The sequence below is a fragment of the Caloenas nicobarica genome, chromosome 3, assembly GCF_036013445.1.
Source record: "Caloenas nicobarica isolate bCalNic1 chromosome 3, bCalNic1.hap1, whole genome shotgun sequence".
Classification (NCBI taxonomy): Eukaryota; Metazoa; Chordata; class Aves; order Columbiformes; family Columbidae; genus Caloenas; species Caloenas nicobarica.
In genome coordinates this window covers 10,541,475-10,569,275 of record NC_088247.1, presented here as the reverse complement: position 1 = coordinate 10,569,275, position 27,801 = coordinate 10,541,475, and the positions used below count along the sequence as shown (strand labels likewise).

At 44.4% G+C, this 27,801-nt stretch overlaps 1 protein-coding gene across 1 annotated transcript in view; it reads right to left on the bottom strand.

Annotated features, from left to right (window-relative positions):
• The window catches only part of HS1BP3 (HCLS1 binding protein 3), a 54,602-nt gene that overhangs the window by 6,008 nt on the left and 20,793 nt on the right, over window positions 1-27,801 (bottom strand). The window contains exons 5-6 of the mRNA XM_065631445.1: window positions 8,144-8,301; window positions 7,507-7,642 (exon numbers count right to left, since the gene is read on the bottom strand). Of these exons, the coding sequence (XP_065487517.1) occupies window positions 7,507-7,642; window positions 8,144-8,301 (294 nt within the window). The remainder of the gene's footprint in view (window positions 1-7,506; window positions 7,643-8,143; window positions 8,302-27,801) is intronic.

The following is a 27,801-nucleotide window of genomic DNA, read 5'->3' as shown; positions in this document are numbered from 1 at the left end:
ATGTTAGGGCTGGTATTTCTGAAGCCCAACTTTCTTTATCTGATCTGATGCCTCCTTTCTTGGCATAAATAAATACTGAATGAATCAGTGTCCATGTCATAAAGTTTTGGTCATAAATAACAGAAACCATAATGACCAGATGAACAATACACACAGATCATATGGAGGAAACATGATTTTGAACTAGGTCCACTGCCCAGAAGGGGCAGCAGAAAACACAGCTCATTAACCTGATGAGATGGTAGAACTTCCCAAATTCTCTACCCCTCTGTGGCTCTATGCTAATTTCTGTGCTAACCACAGCAACAAAACCACTCAGCAAAGTAATAAATGTCCCAAAAAATGCAGTCCACTAGGTTGCAGGGGTTTTTTTGGGGGGGCGGGGTGGGTTTTTTTGGTAGTGTGCTTTTAGGCCAAAAATTTTACAGGAGATGATTTTTTAGATCATGTAAATCTCCTTTTTTTTGTCCTGGATTTTTGAAAGACCTTGGTTAGACAGAAGTCCTTTACAGAGAACAGAACAGATAACATTTGTTCTTTGTCTTAAAACTTGCTTTTCAGTGCTGCAGTGCTAGGCAAACTGTTTGATCCACTGCCGTTTGATCAAGTGAGACACAACTGTCTTTGAAAAACTAAAGAGGTAAAATGCAAAATGCCTCAGGCAGAGATAGAAACAAGGACTTCTGTTTCTTAAGAAGCAAATGAATCATTACAATGCGTAACTACCACCATGTTTAACTCCAGATCAGGAGGAGGAAGAAAAAAATCAAGCAACTATTCTGGAATAACAAGGAGATTAAAGGAAGAACTTTCCTACCCCCACCCTCCATCTTTTTACAGACAATCAGGCATGAAGGCCATGTAATTAATCATTCTCTAATTAGTCTCTTTCTTTCTCTGTAAGGAAAAGCAGTGCCACATTGTTTAAAATTCCTGCCATATTGTTGTGCTGATTAAAAAACTCTATTGGTGGAAAATCTCATTGTTTCCAGACACAGAAAGTAATCAAAACCCTTTCTGAAGAAAGGATGTCACAAAGCCCTGTGATATAACTGCTATCATGTGGACTTTGAGAGAGTGAATGAATTCTCACTCGGAGACAGACACAGCTGCCATCATTTTAGATGCTGCTTCTCTGAACTCTTTCCTGTCTATCTGGACAAGATCTTTGGGACAGGAATGACTATGGGCATGCATGGCATCTAGCGTGATGGGGACAGTGACCTCTGCTTGCTGGGAATACTCTAATGAGGAGAATCAGTAATGAAAGGAAGAGACAAAAGACTCCCATAATTCGCTAAACTATCCAAAAGGATCACGCTTGAAGCCAGGTTATGCAACTCACAGCAGTTCTTGCAGAACAGACTTTTATCCTTCCCTATCTTATCATCAGTGTCTTTATTTTGTCTAGTGTTGATTCCAAGTACGAGAGATACCTTAGTGAAGCCTTGGGGAGAGGTGTAATGTCACATATATGACTTGGGAAAATACTTGTGCCCAAAACCAGGCAGGAGGCTTTGAAGCATCTGTTGACCATCACTTTTGCTATGGTCATTACAGACAGCATGATGTCTAAAAAGGCCTGTGGAAATTACACAGGCTGGAGTTAACCAGAGCAGGGTGAAGCACAGGGGGCTGTGTGGGAGGTATCTCCCCTCCTGCTCTTGTTTTCCCCTGCCATCCGTCACAGGTAAATTCATATTGGTACTTTAACCAGTGCTGGGCAATATGTCTGGGCACTGGAACATGAGAGTCTGTACTGTTGAAATGCTAGAGGAACCACTGCCACAGCTTTGGTCTGGGACAGATTAGCCCTCCTCAAAAAGCTCCCAGGCACAACTCGGAGCTGGTGCAGGACAAGGACCATTCCCAGCTGTGTGTAGTCACTGTGTTCTGGAGATGGAGAGGGTCTGACAGCGTGGACACAGCCTGGTGGGACTGTCTGGCTGAGGGACAGAGAACAGGCTCATGAGTAGATGCAAGTCCTACATGCACATGTCCACAAGAAGCTCTCTGAGGGGAACAGCCTACTGGTTAGATCACTCACCCAGGAAATGAGACAATTCAATTTTTACAATTTGAACCAGACAGCTGGTTCCACTTTTCCCCAGTCTGAAGAAGCTCAAGCCTCTGTCTCTTGCTTCTCTAGAAAGTGTAATTTGGAGGGAGTCCAGTGGTGGGCCACAAAGATGATGAGGGGTCTGGAGCATCTTTCTTATGAGGAAAGACAGAGAGAGCTGGGTCTGCTCAGCCTGGAGAAGAGAAGCTGAGAGGGGATCTCATCAATGTTTATAAATATCTCAAGGGTGGGTGTCAAGAGGATGGGACCAGACTCTTTTCAGTGGTGCCCAACGATAGGATGAGGGGCAACGGGCACAGACTGAAGCACAGGAGGTTCCATCTGAATATGAGGAGAAACTTCTCTCCTTTGAGGTGCCAGAGCCCTGGACCAGGCTGCCCAGAGAGGCTGTGGAGTCTCCTTCTCTGGAGATATTCAAACCCACCTGGACACATTCCTGTGCCATCTGCTCTGGGTGAACCTGCTTTAGTAGGTGGGTTAGACGAGGTGATCACCAGAGGTCCCTTCCAACCCCAACCATTCTGTGATTCCATTCTGTTCCCCAATCACCAGGCAAAGGCACAGGTGGGGCAGGGAGGAGCAGGCAGGTGAAGATGTCTGTCAAAAATGCAAGTAACCTTGGCGATGACAGTTGAAATCTGGTGACTCTCAAGCCTAGCAAACACAGCTCTTGCTACACTAGGAGAGACCAGGACTCTGGGTCACTTCTCTGCATTATCCTGTACAAGACACATGTGTTCCTAGGGGTGGGGCAAAAATTAATGTTTCCTGTCTGGCAAAAGCCTTTCTATTCTGTTGGCCAAGTTTACTTTGTAGCTCTTCCACTGTTTGTAAGTAGCGTCCCTACACATCACAGCACAAATGCAATGAACGAAATAAATTCTTGGAAACCAACACAGAAAGTGCTCTGGGGCAGCAAAGACGACCCATCAAAAACTGTTAGGAAAAGAAGCATGTATTTGTTTACAGAAAGCTACTGCAGCCAAATCAAGGCTCCTTCTCCAAAGTCAGGTCACAGCAAGCAAGAGAAACTGCCCCCGAGTGGTCAGGAAATGTCTGATTCTGTTGCTGCAACCTCCTCTGCCACCTGTCCAACACCCAAACAATCCTCTGCCCAGAAGATCTAGAGTTAAACCCTCTGGAGATTCTCAAAGCTCTTCTCCCACCTCTGGTGCAGCTCTCACATCCTCAGGACAGCAAAGAAAGCATTTCTCATCATGTAGTGCTGGAGATGGTGTCCCATATGACTCCCAGCTAGTCTGAAGATGTAAGTGTTGCTCTCTGAATTCAGCATCTGTTAACGGTCTCTTAAATGAAGAACACACAAACCTTTTCTGCTTCAAGAGTGGAAACACATCCTCGGTAAACCTGAACCTAACAAATCTTCTCCAGAAGCTGTATGAATTGAATGGTATTTAGAAATGGCCATTGTCAGGATGGGGTTTCACAAACAGCTTCAGCTTCTAATAAGTAACTCCTGAAAGGGTCATCACTTGCATCACTGATGGCACAGCTTGCAGCTGTGAATACAGATAAACCTGTAAATCCAGGCAAAATTCATCTTTTAAGGGTATGGGCAGGATGATGCAGCTGTAGCACAAAGGTAAGAGCTGGACTGTCCCTTTCAACACCAGCAGTCTTAGATCGGCATAAGCCTGAGAAAGAACACATCAGGTCTGCCATCACAGGGCAGAACTGGGATCCTGCTGCCAACACTGGTTTCGGCACTGGAAAAAAGACAAATCTTATGCTGACAGCTGCTTCCTTCCCATTCAACTACCTATTCATTATCAAAGGTGAAGCTAATTAAATCTCTCCTGAAAAGCTGCTCAGACCACAGTGATAATTATTTCAGGCTAGGATGTGTGATGATTTATGTAATTCTGTGGGCCCACAGAGCTGCTGAAACATTCACAGGATCAATTCTAGCATCAGTTTTCCACAAAAGCCTGATCCATCACACCAGGCAGGCACAATTTAGATTAATGAGGCAGAAGAGGTCGACCACAGTTCTGCTGCATGAAAACTTAATTTGCACATCTGTGGCCACTGGGTGGATGGAGATGAGAAATTAAGATGGCATGAGAATCCGCGATGAGAGAGTTTGCAGGATAGCGATTTTTACAGAAGTCGACTTCTGTCTCTAACTTAAATGGGAATCAGACCTGAAGAGAAGCTTTGAGAGTGGAGGTAAATGGCCACACAAATCCAGAAGGAATCTTTATATGGTATGATGTGACCCTGGAAAATGATAGGAGAAAAGAGAAGCCTGGTCCCAAGGATAATTCTTTTTAACATCTGGGAAAGGGTTGATCAACTACCCTTTCATCTCACTGCAGCTGGCTACCTTGCACCTTGGAAAAGTCAAAAGCAATGGTACCCAGGACTTCTCAGAAGAGCCTGAGGTTTCTCCATATCCCTGTGGTGAAAAGATAAGCCAAAAAGACTTTGTTATCTATTCCTCCCTTTCTCAAACCACATCCCATGAAGGAAGAGTATGATGTGCTCCTTTTTTCCTGAAAGCAACATGATGGGGCTTCACCTTGCTGGTTCCTACCACAGCAATTTGTCTCTTTTCCACAGGTTCTGGAAGGACATGCAAGTACAGTGCTCTACAGGCATCTCACTCACATATTCTGGCAGACCTAGTGGGAGGAAAGAGTGTCTGTATCTACAATGCCAGTGGTTAGAGTGAGGTAGCTCACCTAGTTTCTCCATCACCATGATTTAATATTTGTTGGTAGGCCAAGAAATTAGTAACCAGTAAAAGGCTGGTCAATGGTCAGGAAGAGGGAAGGTATTTGTTTGAATGGACACGGGCATTTTGTCATAAATCTTTCATTACACTTACAAAGCAATTGCTGCTTCTCAGAGCTCAACACTTGTCAATGTGAAGTAAGTAATTCTATTTAAAATAGTAATTCTCGTTTCATTTAAGCAGGTACCCACAGAGAGCACAGTCTTCGGTTTGCAATGAGAACATTTATCATATTCTCTTCTCCCTCGTGTTGTGACAAGCACAGCCCACGCACTTTTTGCAGACTCATTTGTCTCCATAACAGTCTCTTCCTCAGGAGTTACAAGTCACTGCTGGGGATTCTCTGCTGTGCTGACGGCGCTGTGGTGCTGCTGCTGCTACAACCACACAGGTACCATAAAGACCACAAAGGACTTAGTTGCTCCTGTGCTCTGCTCTGAACGTCACCTTTGTCCCATCTCCCCTTTGGAAGGAAAAGGTTCTGCCTTAAGATGTGTTCTCCTATCTCTGCCCATGATTCACTGGAAAGCACATTTTCCAGTAAGTCAGATGCTTCTCAGATATACCACATGCATGTGAGCAGAGCATGTGGCACACGCAAATGCACACTACATAAGTCAAGAGCTACTACATCTGCATTACTCAGCTCATCCATCTGTGGATAGCAAATATGTCTGGGTTTCTGGACCTACCACAGACCCGCTGGTGCATCAGAGCTCAGGCCAGTTTTAGGTCTTGACAAAATGTGCCCAGGCAATTTACATACAGGTGAGATGAAACAGTCTACTAGGTTAAAACAGCATTGCCTCTGCTCTTCTTTCCTTTAACAGCTGTTAAAGGGATTATCCTTGGGAATAGATTTAGGACCAGGCTTCTCTTTTCTCCTGTCATTTTAACAGTAAAGCCCCCAGTCACCTTGCAATTCAGTCCACAAACTCTCTACAATGTGCAGATAACACTGTGAACTAGGTTTATTTGGGGGACTTCAGAGAGTGTTGGGCACCTGAACAGTCCTCTCTGCCCGTACCTCTTGCACAGCCAGGAGTTGCCTCTGGATTCCCATAGCAACTTTCCCGTTGGACCACTGCCATGATTTTCTGCTTCATTACATGTGTTCATTTCCAATTGGACCTTGATGACTTGTCAACTACTGAAAGCGCTGAGACAATTCAAGAAGAAATGAAAACTACTGGAATTGAAAAGAAATGGAATCTTTTCCCATGGGTTTCCGTTACCACCTGGGTGTGCTGCTAACACTGATAGCCTCAAATTGATCTAAAAGGACGGTCTATTGGTCTCGGCGCAGACTTCAGAGACCTTTCTCTGCCACAGAGGAAGAGAAAACATATAATCCAAAGGACATTAACCTGACAGATGGAGAAGCTCTCTCCACTAGCGGATAATAATGCAAGGACTGCATTGAAACGGGTGCTTTTCTTCTAGCCATACGAACAATCTGGATCAAGCACTATATGCTGAGATTGCTAGCAGAGGAGAAAGCAAACACGAAAATATTGCAAGCACATACATGTTTGTTTGCTCCCAATATACCACAACCCTAAATCAGGTCACATCCTGCCTCATCAGCTTCTATAAACATCAGGTGGGCTGTCAGGATGTAATGTGAGATGGCACCCAACCCAATTTAACCTCTGTTTAAATTAAGTTAGGCGCTACTGCTGAGACAGCTAGCACTTCTGCATGCACAGAAAGCAATAGCTGCAAAATTACCAGCTTCAGGAGAGGTTTGAAACCACACACAGGTTCTCTCTCCTGGGTTTAGTACCTGCTGCAGAAATCATACATCCTAATAGGACCTGGCTGGCGAGAATTAGCCACGGGAGCAGGTTGGCTTCATCATTCAGATGCCAGCCTGAGATCCAAAAGGTATGAATTTGGCTTTTTACTGTAGCATAGATTCCCTGGTGATGCTGGTCTCTCTAGTTGATCTCATGAGCACTACCAGAGCAGGCAAACTAGCCTTCTGGGAGAGATGTCAGGAATAAAACACATTAAGTGATGGTATACTCCAGTGTTACACTAACAAGTGGGCAGGTAAGCGTAAGAACAAGTACATTATGCATTCCTGTAACTGTGAGCTCCAGCCCTCCTTTCCATTAGATTAAAAATTAAATGCAGGGTGATTAGTGAGAGTCCTTTACAACAGTGGAGGTGGGCACAGGATTCCTCCTGAAGTGGGCACTGAGGTTTGTGAGCCATCAGCAGAAAGTCATTCCTCTTGTGGCAAGAGGCAAGAGCCCCTGATTTCAGCTCTTCCAAGCTGAATTCCTCTGTTTCTGGGCTTAGTTTCTCACTATTCACTGTGGAGGTCAGTTTTCACTCCCTGTGGATCACTTGCAGAAAGTCGAAGTGTCATGTTAGGAAACAGGGCCTAGCTGGCATGCCTTGGGCCTTCAAGACCCTTCTTCTGAAGTCACAGAATAATACCTTGCACCCTACTTTTCTCAAAGGGTCTTCCTAATTTCCTTTTTAATGTGCTTGCTTTCCAAGCTTCATGACACATATCTTACCTTTACCTGTAAGTACAATTACTGATTCACAGTTAGCATTCAAAGTATTTAAGCTTTGCCCTCAAATTCATCTATTTTGAGGTCTAAATGACTCCTGAGATCACCTTCATCCTACGGGACAGATTTGAGATGCGTACCTCAGCAGTTCCTCAGTGTCCTCCTCAGGATCCGTGTTCAGTACGGGCTCCCTGTTCTTACAGGCCGCTGGCAGCAGTAGTGAGTCACCCAGTCTTACCACCCCGCCGAGGTCTGGATCTTCAAATAATTTCAGATCTAGAAAGGGGAACCAGAAAACGCTGTAGTTACATCATGCTACGTAACACAATACCTGCATTAACACCAGCTGGTAAATCTGGCTGCTGGACTGAAAAAAAGGATCACGTAGACAATTCTCTTTTTTACAAGGAGTTCCAGCCCACAAAGTGCAGTGCTACTCTGCACTCTCACGACTTGGTAAATCTACTTTCTTCTTGCACTCAAAAGTAGGTCACGTTATTCTTGTTAGTGTGGCATGAGTGACTGTGGGACCACCAGCTCCCACAGAACTATTAATATCCCAGCCCAAAATCTCAACGGCGAACAGCTGTGCGAACTACAGGTCTTAGAGATTCTTTCTGAATTATTCTAGATGACTCTGCCTCAGCTGAAGATTTGCCGTGACATTCCCAAGTCATTATTTAGCTGGTACACTCTGTATCACTACATTTTAAAAGCTCAGTTATACACATCCTTTAGAGAAAACAATCTGTATGTAAAAATATAGAACAGATTTACTCTCTTTCATCTTCTTCCTGGGACCAACTGATGAGAAATCTTTTTCTGGGCCAAAGAGTCCTTCATCTGGATCTACTTCCTCTTCAAAAATGGTTAACTTGGGCTTCTCTTCCTTGGTTAGAGGAGCAGGAGTAGATATCTTCTTTTTTTTTTTAGTTCTGAAAACATGTGAGACAAGAAAGTCAGCTGCAATTCTTCGTTTAACATGAAAGATTTACAGCTAGAAAGTCTCAAAAGCTGAAAATAGATGGAGGCTGGGAAAGGATTAGGGAAAGGATTAGAGAAAGGTACATGGACATCTTTTAGTTGCTGGCAGGAACAGGATATTGAGCTGGAGGGACTGTTGGTCTGACATCACCTACCTCTGCTCGCGTTTTGTATTCTTAAGAACTATCAGGGAACCCAATGGGACTGGAAGAGCAGGGCTAACAATGCTGTGCTGTGCAAACTACCACCCCATTCCATTTGTTTTAAGCAGTTTTACTCCTCCAACACAGAAAGCTTAAAATAAGAAAGAAAAAGCCATTCATAGACAGACAGAAAAGGGACGGCTTGAAAAATAAAGTGCAGGTTGGACCATCACACTGATCCCTTTGGAAAGGTTTAAAAAAGTCTCTTTTGCTCCTTTATTTTGCCAGTGTCTGCTGCTGTTTTTGACTGCTGCATAGTCTTTACATCAAGGTGTTAGACACTCTCCTCATCCTCCCCAAAGGGACATGATATGAAGACTACGTCACCTTTAAGATGAAGCAAGCAGGGACTGAAAGATACTTGCTTGGACAGACTGCTATTTCCAGAATTTACAAGTGTCACTCAGTTCTTTCTTCAGCCAAGGAGAAGATTAGCTTCCTCTAAACTTAGTCTTCTCTAAAATTTGACAGTGACAAAGTTAATTTTTAGGCTTCTTCTCAACTCAGTGGAAAAAGACATCTCCACAGGACAATTAATCCCATCTATTTTGAACACTGATATTTGGATGCAATAAATCTCTGAAGATCTCCTCTCCTCCTGGTTGGAGAAGGAAGCTAAAAACTAGTTTGGATTAGAGGCCTCATTTGCACATGGCTTAAACATGGAGAGATGAACCCCCTTCCAAGAACAGAGTGAAAAGCCTGTGCCTCATGCTCTCATACCGAGGAGTCACATTCCACCAGCTGAAGCTACAAGGCAGCTCTCAGAGCAAGGCAGCTTAAGTTGTGAGGCAAACCAGATGGCATGTAAAAGAACATTTAAAGAACAGGACAAAATCCTTTGGATGAAAAAACCAACTCAAACTAAGCTGAAAGGAAAGCATTCCTTAGGACAGCATGTCCTTCCTAGAAATTGCCAAATTTCAGAGATCTTTACTCTTAGCAGTCATGGCCCTGCAATTTCTAAGGCAGCCCCTTTGAGGGCCTCTTACAAGAAAAGATCTGATCTCCTTTGCAGAGAGCAGGTCAGGTTTCAGCCCAGAGCAAACTCAATTATCAGAACTTAACATGCCATAGTCATCAAAAACTAAGAACAAGGTCAAAAGATTATACATACATTCCAACTACATTAAAGAATCTTGTAAAATCCTCTTCCGATTGCAGCTGCACACACAAGAGTGGAGTCCAGTTACTTCTAGTTATTTTCACAAGTTTATTATCACCAAAATAGAACTCGTAGATGATGTTACCTTGCTACCACCACTTTGTCTCTTAGCAATGGGAAATGCTGCAGTTCAAATGCCTAAGAGGAAGCCTCATGCAGAAGTTAAATATAGCCTTATTTGGAAATATACCCTATTTGATATACTGCAGTTGTCAGTGACTAATTTACTGCACTATTTATGATACAAACCTTCTTTTTAAAACAGGAGAAACTTTGATGGCTTTCTTTTTTTCACATTTATTTTCATTATGGGTGTGACTTCTGAATTTGAGCTTCTTTTGAGAGGTCAGCTCTAAGGAACTGTCTCAAACGGAAGCATTTGTAAAAGATCCTTCTTCCAAAACCTGACAAAATCTGAAGTTATAATATGTACATGCCAGGTTGCTTTCAGTTAGGATGTCTACACAAACTCAAATTCATTGCTTTATTAACTGTGGTAAGAAACCTATCACTCAAATGAAGCTTAGTATCAAAAGAAAGTTAAAAAAATGAGAGCCATTATGTTTAACAACAGCAACGGAAGAACAGTAAGACTGAATCTTTCAGAACTGGCAAATTGATTAAAAATAGAATTAGTAGATACAACTAAACCCCATCTACTGGGGAAGAAGCAACCTTTATTTGTATATTCGTCCCTTGTAAATATTCTTTGAGAAGTGAATGATCACATAGATGAGGATTTGCCAACCTACAGAGTGCCAAAAAGTCTATGACATGATCCCTTGTCCATCTAGAGAGTTACAACAGCTTTCCTGATGCTTAAGAGCCTGTTATGCCACAGGTACTTATATACGTGAGCCAATACATTCCCAACAACAGCTCTCCATCCCAGTGAAGTTAACAAGGAGTTACTGATAGTTAGCTAAAGCATTTGCAGCAGAGTATCAGAATGGTGGGAAATGCTGCGGAAAGGGAAGAGAACCGAAAAGAGTGTGATAAAGAACAGCCATGTAAAACGAAATTAATTGAACTGAAAGGTCCTGGTAATAACTTTCTGTTTAGTCTACCCACCAAACCAGCCCACTTACACTGGTTCACTTTCTGTTTTGCCAGGGGACTCCACTGGCAGCTACAGGGCACAGGGCCAAACCCACAGGGCCTGGCTGCTACCAGTCGGAACTCGAAGTTGTTTTTCTGCCTTCAAGTTGTTTCCCCTCACTGCCCTTCTAAGGAAGCCACAGCTATTCTGCCAAGTAATTCCACCAGACCCATACAGGGACTCTGCTGAGGTCGGTCTCCAACTGGGAAACCGGGTTCCCACGGTTCTGTATTTAGCTGTGCCAGCCCAGGCTGTGCACTGAGCGGAGGTTAATGGGTGAGAAAGGCTGTGCAAGAAGTTTAGGAGCTTGTCTGAGGTTCTGGTTTCTCCATGAGCTTCAGCTGGGCTGTGTGTCTGCCTGCCCGCTCATCCCATCTGTACTCCTGCCACATCCCCACGAGCAGGGACCAGGGGCTCAGCTGGAACAGAGCTCATTGTGAAGCCACACGCTGGTAGGTGTGCGGAGGAGAAGCTGCAAGGACAGTTAATTAAATGATCACGATGTGCTAGGATGCAGTAAGACGGTGCAGGGATGCAGAGGCTTTGGGGAAGACAAAAATGAAGGAACATCTAGTCTCCCAAAGTGTTACTGTACCCAAGACCTGCACTTCATCAGCATCTTCTTCGTACATCACACAACCTTGGCACCTGACATTTTCAAACTATTGGCATCCAGCTGGCAGAAGATGACCCGTGTCACTTCTATTTCTTTTTTGCTGAAACAAGCGAACCTTGGAACACCACTCTAGTGAATTTCAAAAATCTTAACAAAAACCAAACCAGCCCTAAAGATGATGTATCCTTTGTTCAGCTGACCATATTTACCCAGTTGAGCTCACTGACTATACATGAAGCACTATGAGAATGATTCCAAAACACTACCATCTTCTGCTCTGAGTCGAAAAGGAACCAAACTGCTCATAAATGACTAGATAAAGAGAAGCCTCCGAACTGACATGGACAAAACTGGATGATCAAAAATTAGGGTACATGAATCCACCTAGTCAGGCTGCTGGCGCACTTAACAACCCAGCTGAGATTCCTGGCTCCCAAACGATTCTCACATCATCCCTGAAAATGTCAACAAACCCCTGTATGCAGAAGGCACTTTCAAACCTAACTCATTTTGTGAGCGCCATTCTCACGTGGTTGTTTACCAACACAATGCAGGTCACTTGTTTGGCAGCCTCCATGTCTCACTGGTCCCACCAATAATGCAGAGAAACTGTAGAAAACAGCCACGAGGATGACTAAGACACTCCAAAGTCAGAACATTTCCAGACCTGCATGTGTGGTAGTTGTATTTTGAAATATTGGACCTCCAGACCTAACGCTCAGTGACACAGAGCTTAAATCAAAGGGCATGTCTACTGTGCTCGATACAGACAGGAATCCTTGATCCCTGCTCACTACTGGGTTAAAGAGTGTGTGTCATTATTCAGAATAAGTATAATCTCAGCACACAGACAAAAGTCTTCAGAATTTATTATTCTGAAAACATGACCATCTCTTTTTTATAGAAATAAGATTATGCTCCATGAAAGGAATGTTGTGGTAATATAAAAAGACTTATTCAGAATGGACATATATTTTAGGTGTCCATGGGATTTTACAAGGAAAGAGCTCACTAATACAAATGGACATCCCACCTCCCGCAAATCTAGGTTCAGGCTTCAACAAAAGAACTGCTGCTAAAACAGCAGCAATATTAGCACATCTTCTTGAAAACCAATTCTGAAAAAACAAAGAACCCACACACTAGTCCCTGCAGAAAACAAAATGTCATCTGCCGCTTTCTTTTCATCCAACAGTGCTCATTTTCCAAAGCTGCCTGATAATAACAGACAGGACAAAGGGAGTCATTCTCATCCGCTTTGGGCAAGGAAAGCCAAATAGAAATTCTAAGCCCGTCAGCTCCACGCGGCCTGACTGCTGAGCGTTCAGCAACCGTGACAAGTGCTGGCCGCGGGGATATTTTACCTCACACAGTAATCTTTGTCTTGAGGACATCACAGTAACTTACAGTGTTTTAAATGGCCCTGGCATATCCCAAAATAGGATAATGCATAATAGATGGAATAAATCTCCTATTAGAAATCATTTGGAAGACAAGCAGTCAATTGCAGGCAAAGTTTCTGCTGTTGCAGCCCCCGGATTAGCCCAGCCTTGGACTATTGTTCCACCAGAGCAACAGATGGAAGAAAGCCTGAAGGAACAGATTTTCAAGAGTTCAGCTCCCATCTAAGGACCTGCTTTTGTGGAGAGATTTTTCTGAAGGGGTCAGCACTCATGAGAACCTGTTCTTCCTAAAAGAAGCCAAGCTGTTTTCATAATCTCCTCAAGCTTTCTGATTACTCCTTTTTCAATATAATTTGAAAACAGATGACAAGACCACAGACGGACAACTTTTGTTTAGTATGCAGCTCATTAGCAATAATCATAACACAGAAACATTTCCTAAAACGTTCTCAACTAAATAACTAACAACTCAGACAGGCACTCTCATTCCTGGCAAGGGAACGAGGGTTACACAGTAGATTGCAAAGAAAGAAAATAAACATAAAGGAAATTTCTTTATCATTTTCCTTCAGTTTTCTAGACTAAACCAGAATGTGAGACTTGCTGAAAGAAGTTAAGGACAACAAAAAACAAGCTCCAAAATATAATAATGACTAAATTAAACTACAGCAAGGACACTGGTCCAGAACAAGAAAGGCATAATAAAGTTGCCAATAATGATGTGAAAAAGCCAAAAATACTCACTAGTATTTTAGATTTCATCTGCAAAGCAGCAGAATGGTACTTTCAGGGTTTTTGACACCAGTGAAACAGTTCTTATCGTAATACTCCTGTGAATGATGCACATTTTCAAATACACAATACCAGATAACATGCACTAATATGTTTTGGAAAAAAACTGGCCAAGCATCTTTCTGCACCCTGGATGTAACTACTCAACACATTTTAGAACTTCAAGGAGGTTACGGAGGGCTAAAAATAAAGCTATTTTAGAAATTAGAAAAGTTAGAAAAGTACAACATGAAGTATGGCCTGGTGAGCATCGCCTTGATGCTTGGTAAAGTTAAAGAAAGGCAGATAATTGCATATAATCAGTAAGTAATTAAAATAGCATTCATTACTAAAGTCCTGCTGGAATCACGCTGCTCTTCCCTTTTTATGAGCCTACAGGCTTGGTTAATAATGGTATCTTATCCAAGGACTGACATCACAACCCTGAGACTTCCCCCTGTCTTCTTCCCCAGCAGGACCAGGCCAACGGCAGCTCCTGTGCTCAAGCTCCTGTGGACGGGGATCCCACTGAAGCATCGCAGGTACCCGCTGCTCTGGAGAGAAGGAGTCTGAGCTATTAATACATCTGCTTTAACTCAGGCACTCAGATGCCTCAAGCAAGGAGGGGGCAAAATGAGAACATTCTCTTTTTGGTTCTTCTCTGCAACTTTGGTGGGACGAGGAGGAGAGAATATTATGTCTTGCTGTTCAGCCTATGAATTAATAAAAGAGTTATAAGGCATGCAGGATGATGGCAGTGTCAGGGCTTGTGGTGTAACAGCTTTTTTATGCCCCCAATTCTCTTTCTATATTTGTATTTTGGTAAGAACTGATTTCAAACTGAAAAAAATGAGAGAAACATTGATTTTTTCCTCTGCTTCCTTCTTCCGGGGCACCTTCTGTTTTCTGTGTGACTAGTCCTTGCAATTTCTGCCCAATATTATCCTATTTCCCCTTTCCATTCAATCTCTCCAAATCTCTCCATTTCATCTCTCCAAATTTCTGGCCAGTATCAGGCACTTGTTCCACCTCCAGAATCTGCAGTTTTGCCTTATTCTCCAGACTGAAATTATAATAGGTCTCCTCATCATCTTCAGCCCTCTCCTCCTCCTCATCTGCATCATCCTCTTACCCTCCAGAGCTCTATTCTGGACTCTTCTTTTTCTGCTTTAATTCTAAAAACTACTATTGTTGGTCAAATTGTGCTTTTGAAAAAGACCACAGGCTGCAACTGAAGGAGAAACAAGAAACTGCAATGGGAAAGTGGGAAAATGCAGAAGGGAGGGTAAGGAAAAAAAAAGGATGAAATTAAGCAGATGTAACAGCAGACAAGCTAGCAAAGAGATGAGGTTGAAGGTGATTACAAATGATAACCAGCTATAACTGCTCACCACCAAAAATAAACAAGGTTGTTTACCAGTCAGTTTTCAATAAAAGATAAAATTAATGTTAAATGTTAAATAAACATAAAATCTTTCTGGAGAAACGAAGCTTTATCAGGAAAAAATTAGGATGGACAGTTTGGACTTAACAAACTCTGCCAGATGTTACTCCTTGATCTGTTTTCTTTAAGCTCACTATCCAAGCTAATGGAGTTACCTTTGGTATGAGGCCTAGCTTTATGTTTTGACTCTATAAAAATTACACTCTTAAGAAAAAAATCCATTCCTTACACTAATTAATAATTGTTACAGGTCTGTAGCTCCAAAGACAACAAATTCTTGAGCAAGTACTGCATTGCATGCCTGTAAAGTGATGTCTACATGCAGTATAACTCAACAATAAAATGTGTGACACGACAAGTATATAAATATGACAACTGTAATTAAATCAACCTCCCAACGTTGCCCCTTCATGAGACATTCTTCACAAAATGTCCTGAGCAGCTTCACGATCAAAGTCAACCAGGCTGAAACAAACAGGGTGTGAAAAAATCTAGATAGTGAGCATGTTATCAGCCACATGCTCAACAGTTTCAGGAGCAAACACAAACAAGGCGGCCTCGCAAATAGGGAACTGATGGTACTGAAAGTATCCAATGTGGTGGTAAGAATTCTTACAACTAGCAAGTAAAATTAAAGTGACAAATGCAAATAGCAACCACTTTGGAGCAGTGATTGGCTTTTTCAACACTGAAATGGAGAAAAAAGTCAAACACACACATGGAACATAGCATGGCAGCTTCTTGTTACATGTATTTGAATAATTTCTGGAAAAGCATTGAACACATGAATAGTTGATGCCTCATTTCCAGAAGTGTTGGGCACTCACACCTCTGAATCACAGAACCAGAGTCACAGAATGGTTTCATTTGGAACGGACCTTTAAAGATCATTTAGTCCAAACCCCCTGCCATGGACAGGGACATCTTTCACTATTCCACTAGACCAGGTTGCTCAGAGCCCCGTCCAACCTGGCCTTGAACACTTCCAGAGATGGGGCATCTACAGCTTCTCTGGGAAACCTGTTCCAGTGTCTCACCACGCTTATAATAAAAAAACTCTTCTGTATGTCCAATCTAAATCTACCCTGTTTCAGTTTAAAACTTAAAGTTTTAAAGTTGTCCTGTCACTACTGGCCTTGGTAAAGTCAAATCAGCAGGACCTGCAACTGTTTGGTGCCTCCTCCCAAGGGCAGGCAGCCTGACTATTTCACATCTACTTCATAAAAACGATTCATTTTGTGTTACCTAATCTGGTGAGGGACCTGGAGCACAAGTCTGATGAGGAGTGGCTGAGGGACCTGGGGCTGTTCAGCCTGGAGAAAAGGAGGCTGAGGGGAGACCTGATCGCTGTCTGCAACTGCCTGAAAGGAGGTTGGAGCATGGAGGGGGTTGGTCTCTTCTCCCAAGTAGCAAGTGATGGGACAAGAGGAAATGGCCTCAAGTTGCACCAGGGGAAGTTTAGATTGGATATTAGGAAAAATTTCTTCATGGAAAGGGTTGTCAGGCATTAGAACAGGCTGCCCAGGGCAGTGGTGGAGTCACCATCCCTGAAGGTGTTTAAAAGGCATTTAGATGAGGTTCTTAGGGACATGGTTTAGTGTTCAAGTTAGGTTATGGTTGGACTCGATGATCCTAAGGGTCTCTTCCAACCGAAATGATCCTGTGATTCTATGATCTTTACCTCCTCACAAACAGAATGCCATCACATCCAGCACCATCTCCTGCCACCTATGTCTGACAGCCTCCCAGCCTCACGCTGTGCTCCTCAGGAGAAGGGCACTTCACCTGTGGTGCTGCCTCACATGAATTCCCGCATCCAAAAGCAGAATGGGCACAAGAACCCAGACTGTGGGCACAACTCTAGTTTTTATCTGCCTGTGGACACAAAGGCTCAAATAGGTAACTTGCACCAAAAAACCTCTGGCCTCCCTAATCCCAGAGGCTCCGTGTAAAACCGTCTGCAGGGCATCCTTCTTTATTTTTTTGCCTGGTACCTGCACAGACCCACCCCCAACCTACAGAAAACCTCAGCAAACTGCAAATGATGTTCCAGTCTAAAATTTTGCCTGACATACCTGTCACACCACATCTAGAGAGCTTACGAAAAGCCAGAGCAGGGCTGGTTACCAAGGCAGTGAGCAGATTCCAGCAGTAAAGCAGGATTTGCACTCAGAGGCAGAACTGCTTCGGAAGCGCAGGGTCTCAACCGCGCCACGATTCAGCTTGAGGAGGGAAGACAGGGCTGAGCCTGGTTCCCCACTACCTTCCTTCCCCACATCTCGCTGTTCAGAGAGGTCACTTTTTCTCTCTCGGCTGCACTGCGGGTAAAACAAACCTCTCACCGCAACACAGAGATGGCTCTGCAGGAAATAAAATAGCGAAGGACACAGTGAGATGTTGTCAGAGCTAAATGAAACCGCTGCTGCAGACACAGCCCCATGCTCTGGCTGCTGCCTCTCCTGCTGATCATGAGATCAAAACCTCTTCCATGAAAAGAAAACGTGACTTTCCTGCCTAGAGGTTTCTTGTGTTGTTATTTTTTGTAACAGAGGTAAGAAAAAATTGCTCTGGGTGAAATATTCCCCAGGCCACGGATATGCACATTGCACAAAGCGATTCCACTTCTGATGTTGTAGACGTTGCTGGAGGTCAGGCTGTAGGAACAGTCACGCCAGGGAGCATCGGAGACATAAAACTCCCCCCTAAGCAAGGCACCAAGGCTCCGCAGCGCCAGCTGCCAAGGGGCTGCTTTCTGCTGCAAGCAGAAAAAAAGCTGACACAGTTCCGCATTTTTTTAATTGGATTCCTATTTATGTTTTTATCGCTAACTGTCGTGACTTCTTAGCACACAAGCTTTTGCAACGTAAGTAATTTCAGGGGCTGGGCACTGAGCTCGGGACACACAACAGCTGGCTGTCACGCTGAATGGACGGGTTCAGCTGGGGAAGCACTGAGAGCCCCTTGCGGAGCACAGCGAGGTCAGGCGCTGAATCGCAGAAACCTGGTAAATGCAAGGAATCCACGAACACGTGACTAAAAGAAGAAGAAATAAGCTGTCCTTACAAGTGTTCTGGCTCATGCATGAGACCCAGCTCAGTGCTGGTGTTATTTAACAGCCACGATAACATTCTAAAATCACAACCAAAATCATTCCCCTCCTACTGGCAAAAAAATCTCTCAGAGCTCAGCTCACCCAGAGCGACACTTGCTATTCCCACAGCGCTCTTCAGAGATGGCAGGTGGATGATCTCAGTGAGGCCTCCAACTAGCATCTCGTATCCCCAGAGAATTACGACTTGACACAAGCAACACGAGCCTGCAGATCCACCCAACCGATTCACTGCAGACCCTGCTCCTTGTTCCTGCTTACCCACCTGATGATCCGCTACCAACAGCCACCCCCCTTGGGGCCGGCTGGATTAGAAACATCGAGGATTCTTGTGCTGCAAGGAATGCAGCTGGGAAAGTGGATCAGGGAACACATAGAAATGCTGGTAAATATTTCAGACTCCCAAATCCCAGACAAAGTGACACCTCAGGCCTCTCTAGGGACAAAAAGCAGCAAGTGGATGGTGCTGTATTAGCCCAAGAAGAGCTCTTTTCAGGCTTAGCTGCTGTTGACTCACAGTGTGAGCTTAGGCAAGTAACTTGATCGTTTGGGTCAGTCTGCTGACTCACAAATCCTAAATGGACTCAAAGGATATTAAAGTTACACCATTTTATATCAATAGAGAATTTGGTGAAATTAAGACATCTAATAAATGAGAGAAATTAACTGAGGTTTGGTAAGGGAAATCTTTTGTTAATACACAGGGAGGGCAGAAGTTATTATATATCACTAATCTGTGTCAGTGGGGGAGACTAGTGGAAAAATGATGAAATGATGCTGATGACAGCAGGGGAGTAGCAATTACAAGTAACTGCACAATGTTTTAAGCCTCTGCTCCCTGGTGTTAACAGTGGCTGTGGCAGCGTTGGAGGAAAGAATGATGATTTCACACGGAAAACACACACACAGGCCATTTCAGGATCTGTAACCACAAGGAGAAATGCTACGGCAGACCTTTCACGTGCCACATGGCTAAGGCAGAGAACCAACATCACAGGGTCAGTGTGGTTGTAAACATCTAGTGCATCAAACATAGCCCAAAAGCCAGGTGTTGATTCACGGGGCTGCCTTGTGCCCCACACCGAGCCCGTCCATGCTGCCCACCCAGCTCCTACCTGCAGTTCCTGGTCTCACTCCCATCTCTGTTCATCCTCCTTCGCACCCCCAAGGGAGGACTCTGGTACCTGCCTGGGGTGTCTCCAAGGAAGAGAAGGATTCTGAGGCTGCCCACCTTCTCACGGCTGGAGGAACTCCAGCGCAGAGGTGCCACGAGCACAGGAGGCAGCACACCCCGCCCCTACCCTGCTGAACAAGAGGGCTGGGGCAGGACTGAACCCATACTATAGAACACTCGGCCTTGGTCTTCTCTTGCTCTATATGGTGTCCTGGAGCCATTATTTATTCTGCCTCTGATTTTCAGTTCAAAGTGCTTGAAATAATGTGAGGGTTGAGCTAGAGCTCTGCAAAGTCACAGCCTGAAATGGAGGGTGCTCGTGACATGCTTTGGGCACAGAACGAAGGCATGTGGAGGTATCTGAAGGAGCCAAGTTTGATGAGATCCTGCCAGAGGACTGTGCACGGAGACAAACTTGATACAGTCTTCTCCATGTCACCTTTTGGAAGTGATCCCTGCGACGAGTCCTGGGTACCAGCCTCTCCCAAGGAAGAACAGATAAGCAGAGAGCAGAAAGGAGACTGTCCTTTGCCATGCTGTCCATTTGTCTGCAGGGTTTACAGATACCTTGGCATCCTTTATAATATCCATGAGTAGCATCTGCCTTGTAGCACAACAGCACCATGATGGCTCCCCTCCTGTGGGCAATGGTGCTGTGCTGCCAACAGCTGGCAAACAGCTGGCAGACCAGGCAAGTTCCTCCATAAGAGTAAGGGATACGACTGGGTTACATCTTCCACCATGTCCCAATGGCAACTAAAACAATGCTTATTGCCAACAGACTGAAACGTTTGGATAGACCCCAAACACCTCACAGCCTTTCAGAATTCACTCTCTCCACCTCTACATGGCAGGGCACACCAGAACTCTTCTTTCACAGATCGGGAATGAAACGCAGTCCTGAAAACCAGAAGTGAGCTGCCTGCAGCCTAAACAGGACGTCTTTGAAACAAAGAATTGAAACTAACTCCCCTGAGACCTTGGCCAGCCGCTCTGCACCACACGCTTCTCCTTCCCGTTTGAGCACCCTGCACTGTGTGGCACTGCCCTTGTCTCCTGGCAGCACCACCGAACAAATAAAAACAACTCCAGTGAGGTCAGGGTTTGCTGTAACAGCCCCCGAGCGGGAAGTGAGGGTAAGACTTCAGGAGCCTCCTAAGAACCCATTTGCATTCTTTTTTTTCATATTACAGGAACAGTGGGGCCGTGGCTCTGTCACTCACAGCCGAGACAAGAAAGAGGGATGACTTCTGAACAAGTTTCCAGGACAAGACTGTTATACACAGCAACAGCCTATGCTGGCAGATAATCGCGGAGATGAAAAATGAGATGTCTTTAGCAAATGGGTCTAGATAATGTTGTAAGGAGGTTTTGAGGGCCTGACACCGTGTTTTGTGTTTAACGATGTCTTGAAGAATGCCTCAGATGCTATCACAGACAAAAAGCAATATAGCAACGAAGAGAGAAGCTTGGAAATCTTCCACCCAAGCCACTCTGACCAGTTTGTGTAACGTGCTAAACAAGCAGCAGTTATTACAGAAAATCATGGTTCAGAGAGCAGACCTCAGAAAATAACCTATACCAGCAAAAACCCAAGTCAAGACCTTTTCCCAGCCAACTGACGCACCACGGCTCGCACTCACATGGCCAAACTCTGTGATATTCCAAAACAGGCTGGCTGCACCCATCCAGACCTGGCCCATCACCCAAAAGGGTGCTGGCTGATAGAAGCCACAGCACCGGCTACACACTTACTGCAAAATGCCCTTGGTGTTTTACGCTCATGGAGCATCCTTAAGTGCCAGACATACACTCAGCACCGTCTGTACCAAGAAAAGCCTCATTACGGGGCCCCAATGGCTCCAATCCAGACTCCTAACTGTGCAACTTCTTCGGGCTGTCCTGTTGACAAAAAAAAGCCAACATCTATACTAGCAAGTAAACATGGTCAGGGCTTGGGCTGAGATTACAGCAAACAATAGTGGTCTTGTGAGGTTTTAGCATGCTTCCTGGCATTAATTTGGCCCAGGCTAATTATTGCTTTCCCAAATGATGCCTGGACATAGTTTAGGGATCAGTGCAAGCTTGGGGCTCTTCCTGTTTTGGACGTGGCCAGCTTGCTCAGGAGAACAGAAGGATTTAGCTGTTGGACAGGAGCTACTTCATCCCAGTTGGCACAGAGCAAGACCACAGCTCCTGTCCGGTTTTATTTACTAGTTTAGCCACAGTCAAATCACTTACCACAGCTGCGTATTTCACTGTGATGATAAATCTTACTTTCCCTTATGATCTGGACATGACTGAACATCTCACGCAATATGGAAAGAAAGGTTTTGAGTCTTATCCAAATTTATGGAAGGTAATAGGAAGCATTTCTTTCACTTCAACAAAAATTGTCATTAACAATGAGCTGAATACCACATTTCTGTGCAGAGGGAAACTCTTCCCCAGGCAGACCTATAAAATCAGTTTTATTCTTTTTACTGAAGGGGTAATGGAGAGATCTAACTTAAGTACTGTGAGGCAATCAGAGAAAGTCAAATGCAGAATGAAGAGCTGCTGAATCCCAGATGTCTGTCTGTCCTTAAGGATATTCCTCCTTTCACTGGCACTTGAGATGATCTCAGATCTGGCCAACTGCTGCAAGGGACAGCAGCAAGAAATGTGATCCCCAGGTGTGTTAATTAGTACCAGCCCACAGTTACAATGGCTAATTCATGCATTTTTGGCAAAGTTTTACAGATTGCTTCCAAAAATGGTTTTCCAAAAGCCAGTTCTTTGATCCTTTGAAACAAAGACAGAAACTTCTGCAGCAGATCCATGGGGAAAAGGGAACAATGGTTTTATTAAGTCTGCTGGGTTAGGGACTTGACAGCATCAGATGAAAGGAAAAGTGAGTCTCCCATTCGATTTAAACTGAGCACGCATTCCACCCACAGGCAGCTTCTTCTAGAGCAAACAATTCTGTTATACTTGGTGAACAGAAAAACAACAGGGCAGCTCTGAATCCATCCCTCATTAGCATTCTGTCTCATCTACAAGCCGTTCCCTGTGTCTGTCGATTAAAGATTTCCTGTGCCTCAGTGAAAGGAGTAAGCTAATCGATGAGGTAATGCTTTTTTATTCTGATTAAGGACTTGAGTCATCCTATTATTGTAAAGTCCATGAAACAAAACATGTTTAAATCTGCCCAATTACATCATGTTCAATTCTTTTCCAAAGCAGAAGGGGAAAAAAAAGACGCTTTTGATTCTGTGTAGTTGTAAATTTATGCTGTAGCCTGTCTAAAGGATCTCCTGCCTCCTACGAATCTGTCTCAGTAAGGACTTGCTTAATATGCCTGCAGAATGGCTCACAGCAGCGTCTGCATGCCTTCCTTGCTGCTTGGTTCTGCACTGCTACAAATGACCGTACATTGCTGTTAAACAGGATGGGAAAAAATCAAAAGCTGAGAGTTCACTTGGAGGACTATGGCAATTATTTGAAAGCTGGTGCCAGCTAGTGGCAATGGTATCTCATTCCAGTTCTCTGACATTACTTGGCTCTACAATTCTTCTACATACAGAAAACTGTGTGGTAAGTATTGCTTTAATACATTGTAAACAATCACCGAGGTCTATTAAAAATCCCACAACATCTTTCTTAAAAGCAGACACATCTACTTCAGCGAGCTGGTCAAATTCCAAGCTGGGTATTTACACTTACATCAGTGCAATTCCCCCTGCATTTCCAGTTGAATTACCTGTTCTTCACTTACCATCTAATGCTGCAATGAGGTGTTGCATTAAGCTATTAAGTCCTTTCTGCACTTTACCCCAGGTGTCGTTACATTTGTGTTCTGCTTGAAAACATTGCTGGATGGCATACACAGCTGTAACGCTACACAGACTACAGAGCTATTTGCAGTCCTTTGTGTTTAGGATGATGGTATAAACACAAATTTACTATTTATAAAACCCATTAAAGTATATTAAGTGTTCTAATCAGAAAGAAAATGAAGCACATTAAAATAATTACTTAAACTCCCTCCCAAAGGATCCTCATGTTCCAGCTGTGTATGTACTGGAATCGCTCAAGCCAGCCATGGCAGAAACTCATCACTGAAGTTTAACCAAGGCAACTGCTTCAACATGCAGCATAGAACCTGGGGAAATAATGACCGCATAATATTTTGAGACCAAAAATCCAACACTAGACCAGGAAATATGAATGCGGATAAGGACAATGCTGGCACAGAGGAGTTTTCCTTAGGTCAGGGAAATGACTATTTCCGGAATAAAAGAAAACATAGAGCAGCCAACTTTAGGTCTGGAAATTACACATCCAGTCCTCTCCAAAGCCCTCTGACACTCCGAGTGTCCCAGCTCTGATCCCAAAGTACAGCTCAAGTGGATGTAGCAGGAGGTTTTTTGCAATCATCTGTCAAATATGCTCTCCTGAAGGAATGACTATGGATGTAACAGATGCCAAATACGAGCCAAGGAGTACCAGAAAATCTCAGTTTTCCTCAGTATGCTTACAGAATCACATAATGTTAGGGATTGGAAGGGACCTCAAATGATCATAGAGTCCAATCCTCCTGCCGGAGCAGGAACACCCAGATGAGGTTACACAGGAAGGCGTCCAGGCACGTTTGAATGTCTCCAGAGGAGACTCCACAACCTTCCTGGGCAGCCTGTTCCAGTGTTCTGTTACCCTCACTGGGAAGAAGTTTCTTCTCATATTTAAGTGGAACGTCCTGTGTTCCAGTTTGTACCCATTGCCCCTTGTCCTATCATTGGTCGTCACTGAGAAGAGCCTGGCTCCATCCTCCTGACACTCACCCTTTACATATTTATAAACATGAATGAGGTCACCCCTCAGTCTCCTCCAGGCTAAAGAGACCCAGCTCTCTCAGCCTTTTCTCATAAGGGAGATGCTCCACTCCATCATCTTCGCTGCTCTGCGCTAGACTCTCTGAAGCAGTTAGCGCTACAGCAATGAGAGAAGAGGGGTCAGTCCTTCACACATACAGCTCGATTTGCCTTGTTGGAAAGTACATCCAGAAAAGGTTCTCAGTTCCATTACTTGGAGCCACCCAGACCTTGGTAGAGTTCTCCCAAGGAAAGCACATTCCAAGAGCAATCACTCAGAAGGCAACACAGAATGAATAGGGATGATTCTGTGAGATTGAATAGCTAAACATGGTTTCAATTTCCATTGTTTTCCTTCAGTCGCCCTCAGCCTTCCATCTGTGGGGAACAGCAAGATTTGCAGTAAAGAAACGTGGTAAATTGTGCTCAGGGGATGGGACTAGAGGCAAAAAGGAAAGGAAAGCCCATTGCATGGGAAAACAACACTCACAAAGCACCTATGAATATAAAAAATCTTCAGGACAGACAAACTGGAGGGACCAAATTTCTGCAAAGAACATCCCTGCCATCCTGCTTTACTCCCTAGTTAAAACACCTCCAAGGAGAGGCTGTAAGGTCGCCCCTGAAAAGGGTTGAGAGCAGATAATTTATGAAAAGTGAGTCTTATCCTTTATCTGGATGGGTAATACACACGTTTCGCTCCTTTTTCTTCTTTTTCCTGTCTTGGATGGGGAAGAATACTATACCAGACTATGTCCTTCGTTTTTGGAAAAATTTCAACCATCAGCAATGTTTCAGTAGAAGACCAATGGGGTTGTTTACTGGGATTTTGCAAGTTGCCAATCTGACAGCAGCTGGACTGGAATTGCGACAAATACTTGTGTCACTTGGCAAAGTGATGGTCGAGCATGCCTTGCAACCTAAGCTTGTGACTCAACAACTGACAGAAAATAAAGGTCTGCCTGTTTAAATGTCTGAAGACTTCACAGCTGTGAGCACGGATATACACACTGCTAGGAAAACAAAGGTCTCTCTTTTCTTGTTCATTGTTTTAACAATCTGAATTTCATTACAGAAAAAATAACCTATATCTTCTCTCTTCTTTGATGTTTTGACACCTTCGCTGCCTCTCAGCTTATCAGGACAGACAGACAAGTGTTTCTACTGCTGTGTATGAATCCTTTTGGATTCAGAGGGAAATCACGGACACACCTGGCTAGACCAAAAAGTAGTTATGAATTTATGAGTGGTTGAGGAGCAGGAGGATGCCTGAGGAGTGGGATCCTGAGGAACAGCAGGAGTACAACCCTGCAGAGCAAGGACCAGAAGACACAGCAGCTGAACACAATTTTGACAAGTTTGCTCCAGACCATCTGCCCAGCAGACAGCAGCTGTGCCGTGACACCGCTCCAGACTGCGGAAATTGTCTTCCTTGGAGGTAAAAATCCACTGGCAAGCATATTGCCCTCACCTATTACAGCTCTGGGCACTCTGCCAGTAAAACCACTCGGAAAGATGTTAAATGTAGGATTTTCTGTTAAGCCAATTTCTGTCTCTTCATCAGCCATTCTTAGCAGCCCAAAGTTACTGCAAAGGAAGCAAGATCAAACATGGCCACTTATTTCTCCCCCAAAGACAAAAGGCTGAGGACATCCTAGGCTCTTCTGCCACAATAGGAAAAAAGGAAGGAAAGGGGAAGGGGAAGTGGAAGAAGGGAAGGGAAAGGGAAAGGGAAAGGGAAAGGGAAAGGGAAAGGAAAGGAAGCACTGGAATGAACAGCTCAGGAGTTAAACTCTAGCCTAGCTGCCACTAAGGGCTGGGAGACATGAAAGTGAAGGACACAACCCAGAAACAACTGCTGGTTTGTGCACCAACCCACCTCCTCCTGCAGCCAGCCCGGCTCTGCGGGGCTCTGGTGAGGCCTGGGCTGCTTCTTCCCTGACAATCTGTTGCTCAAAGCTATCGTCCATTTCATCTGCAGCCAGAAAAGGCCCCAAGTCTTTTAATAATCTCCTTATCAACTAAACCCAGCAACAGCAAACCTCTGGCACTGGGAGTGGTTGAGCTTGACCTCAGCAACAACCAGCTACAAGGTTTTAAAAAACTTTTGGCAGAAGACCCCCAAAAGGTCAGCCCTCACCAGTCCCATCCCTTCCTAACTATTCTCAGGAGTCAGCTGTATCTGTATTTATACATAACAGATGCAAACCTTCCACCTACCCACATGCCTTTATGCCTCTGGGAAGGAATCAATTTGGATGAGGAAAAGCCATGAGGGGAAATCCGCTGAAACAATAGCAAAGGTGGAGAGCGGAGACAGAAACTCTCTAGGAGACCCGAGGAGATAGAAGAGCTCTTGCCTGGGGAATACCCACCTCTGTGCAGTTTGCCAGGAAAAAACTAGGGCTGAAGGAGGATAAGCTGTCCCTGAAAGATTTAGGGAGGCAGAGGAAAAAGACGGAAGGGAGGGCATGGTGTGCAGAGGAGACACTCCTGCGAGGGCTGCGGAGAACTGATGGAGGCAGAAAGGAAATCACAGGAAAAGGTGGGTTCTCTCAAGCTGGTGAACGAATATTACCTCAGAAGTTAATCGCAGCTGAAGAAATGAATGCACAGGGCTGCTGCATGCTTTGACCCAAGAAGCAGCCATAATCCTTCAGTAAAATTGTTGCTGCTTTGTTCAGAGGAGCTGGTTCTGAGTCATTTTAATCAGCTGCTGTCTCAGGTTTATTGGAGTAAACTGAATACGAGTACTAAATATTGCTGGTTTAACTACAAAGAGAGCAGAGAGAGATACTAAAGCTCTTGGCTTCGGCCTACAAACAGTAAAACTGCATAGTTCATCCACAAAGGGAGAAGATAAAATCAAATTCAGTTACTGTGATGTAGTTTTTAAAATGTTTTAAGATTCAGAGCTAGAAATGCCTAACTTGGTCCTGCTTGGATCAAGTGAAAAAATCCACAGCCAGTTGCCTGAATTCCCTACAGAAAGCAAAACCCCAGGGAACCCTCAGGACAGACTGAGAGCAAACACGATGGCAGGCACAAAGCTAACCCTGGGGGCAGAGGAGCTCATGGCTATACTATTTTTTTTTAGTAATTCCTTCACACCCTTGGGCCTGATCACAGGAGTTGGACAGCCCTTGGTGCTCCCCTAGCATGGGACAACCTACCTGCTCCTAAACCATCCTAATCACAGAATCGCAGCATGGTTGGGGTTGGAAGGGACGGCTGGGGATCATCTAGTTCAACCCGCCTGCTAAAGCAGGTGCACCAGAGCAGATCGCACAGGAATGTGTCCAGGTGGGTCTTGAATGTCTCCAGAGAAGGAGACAGCCCAGGAGGCAGCACAGGCCAGCAGCCATTCCCACTGGGCATTCAGGACATAGCAAACCTAATTTGGAGGACAGGAGAATATAATGGTGTAGACATGGCCAGATCCTGCCCTGGCACAGCTGAGCTGATCAGCATTGATGCGGCTCCAGATTCCTGCTCCACGCTGCTCTCTTCAATCCATGCAAATCCTCTCTCAAGCCACTGGCAAATTACACCTTTTTCCATTGCAGAATTTTCAGCAGTCTCATCAAGACTATCCTAGCTGTGGGTGAATAGCT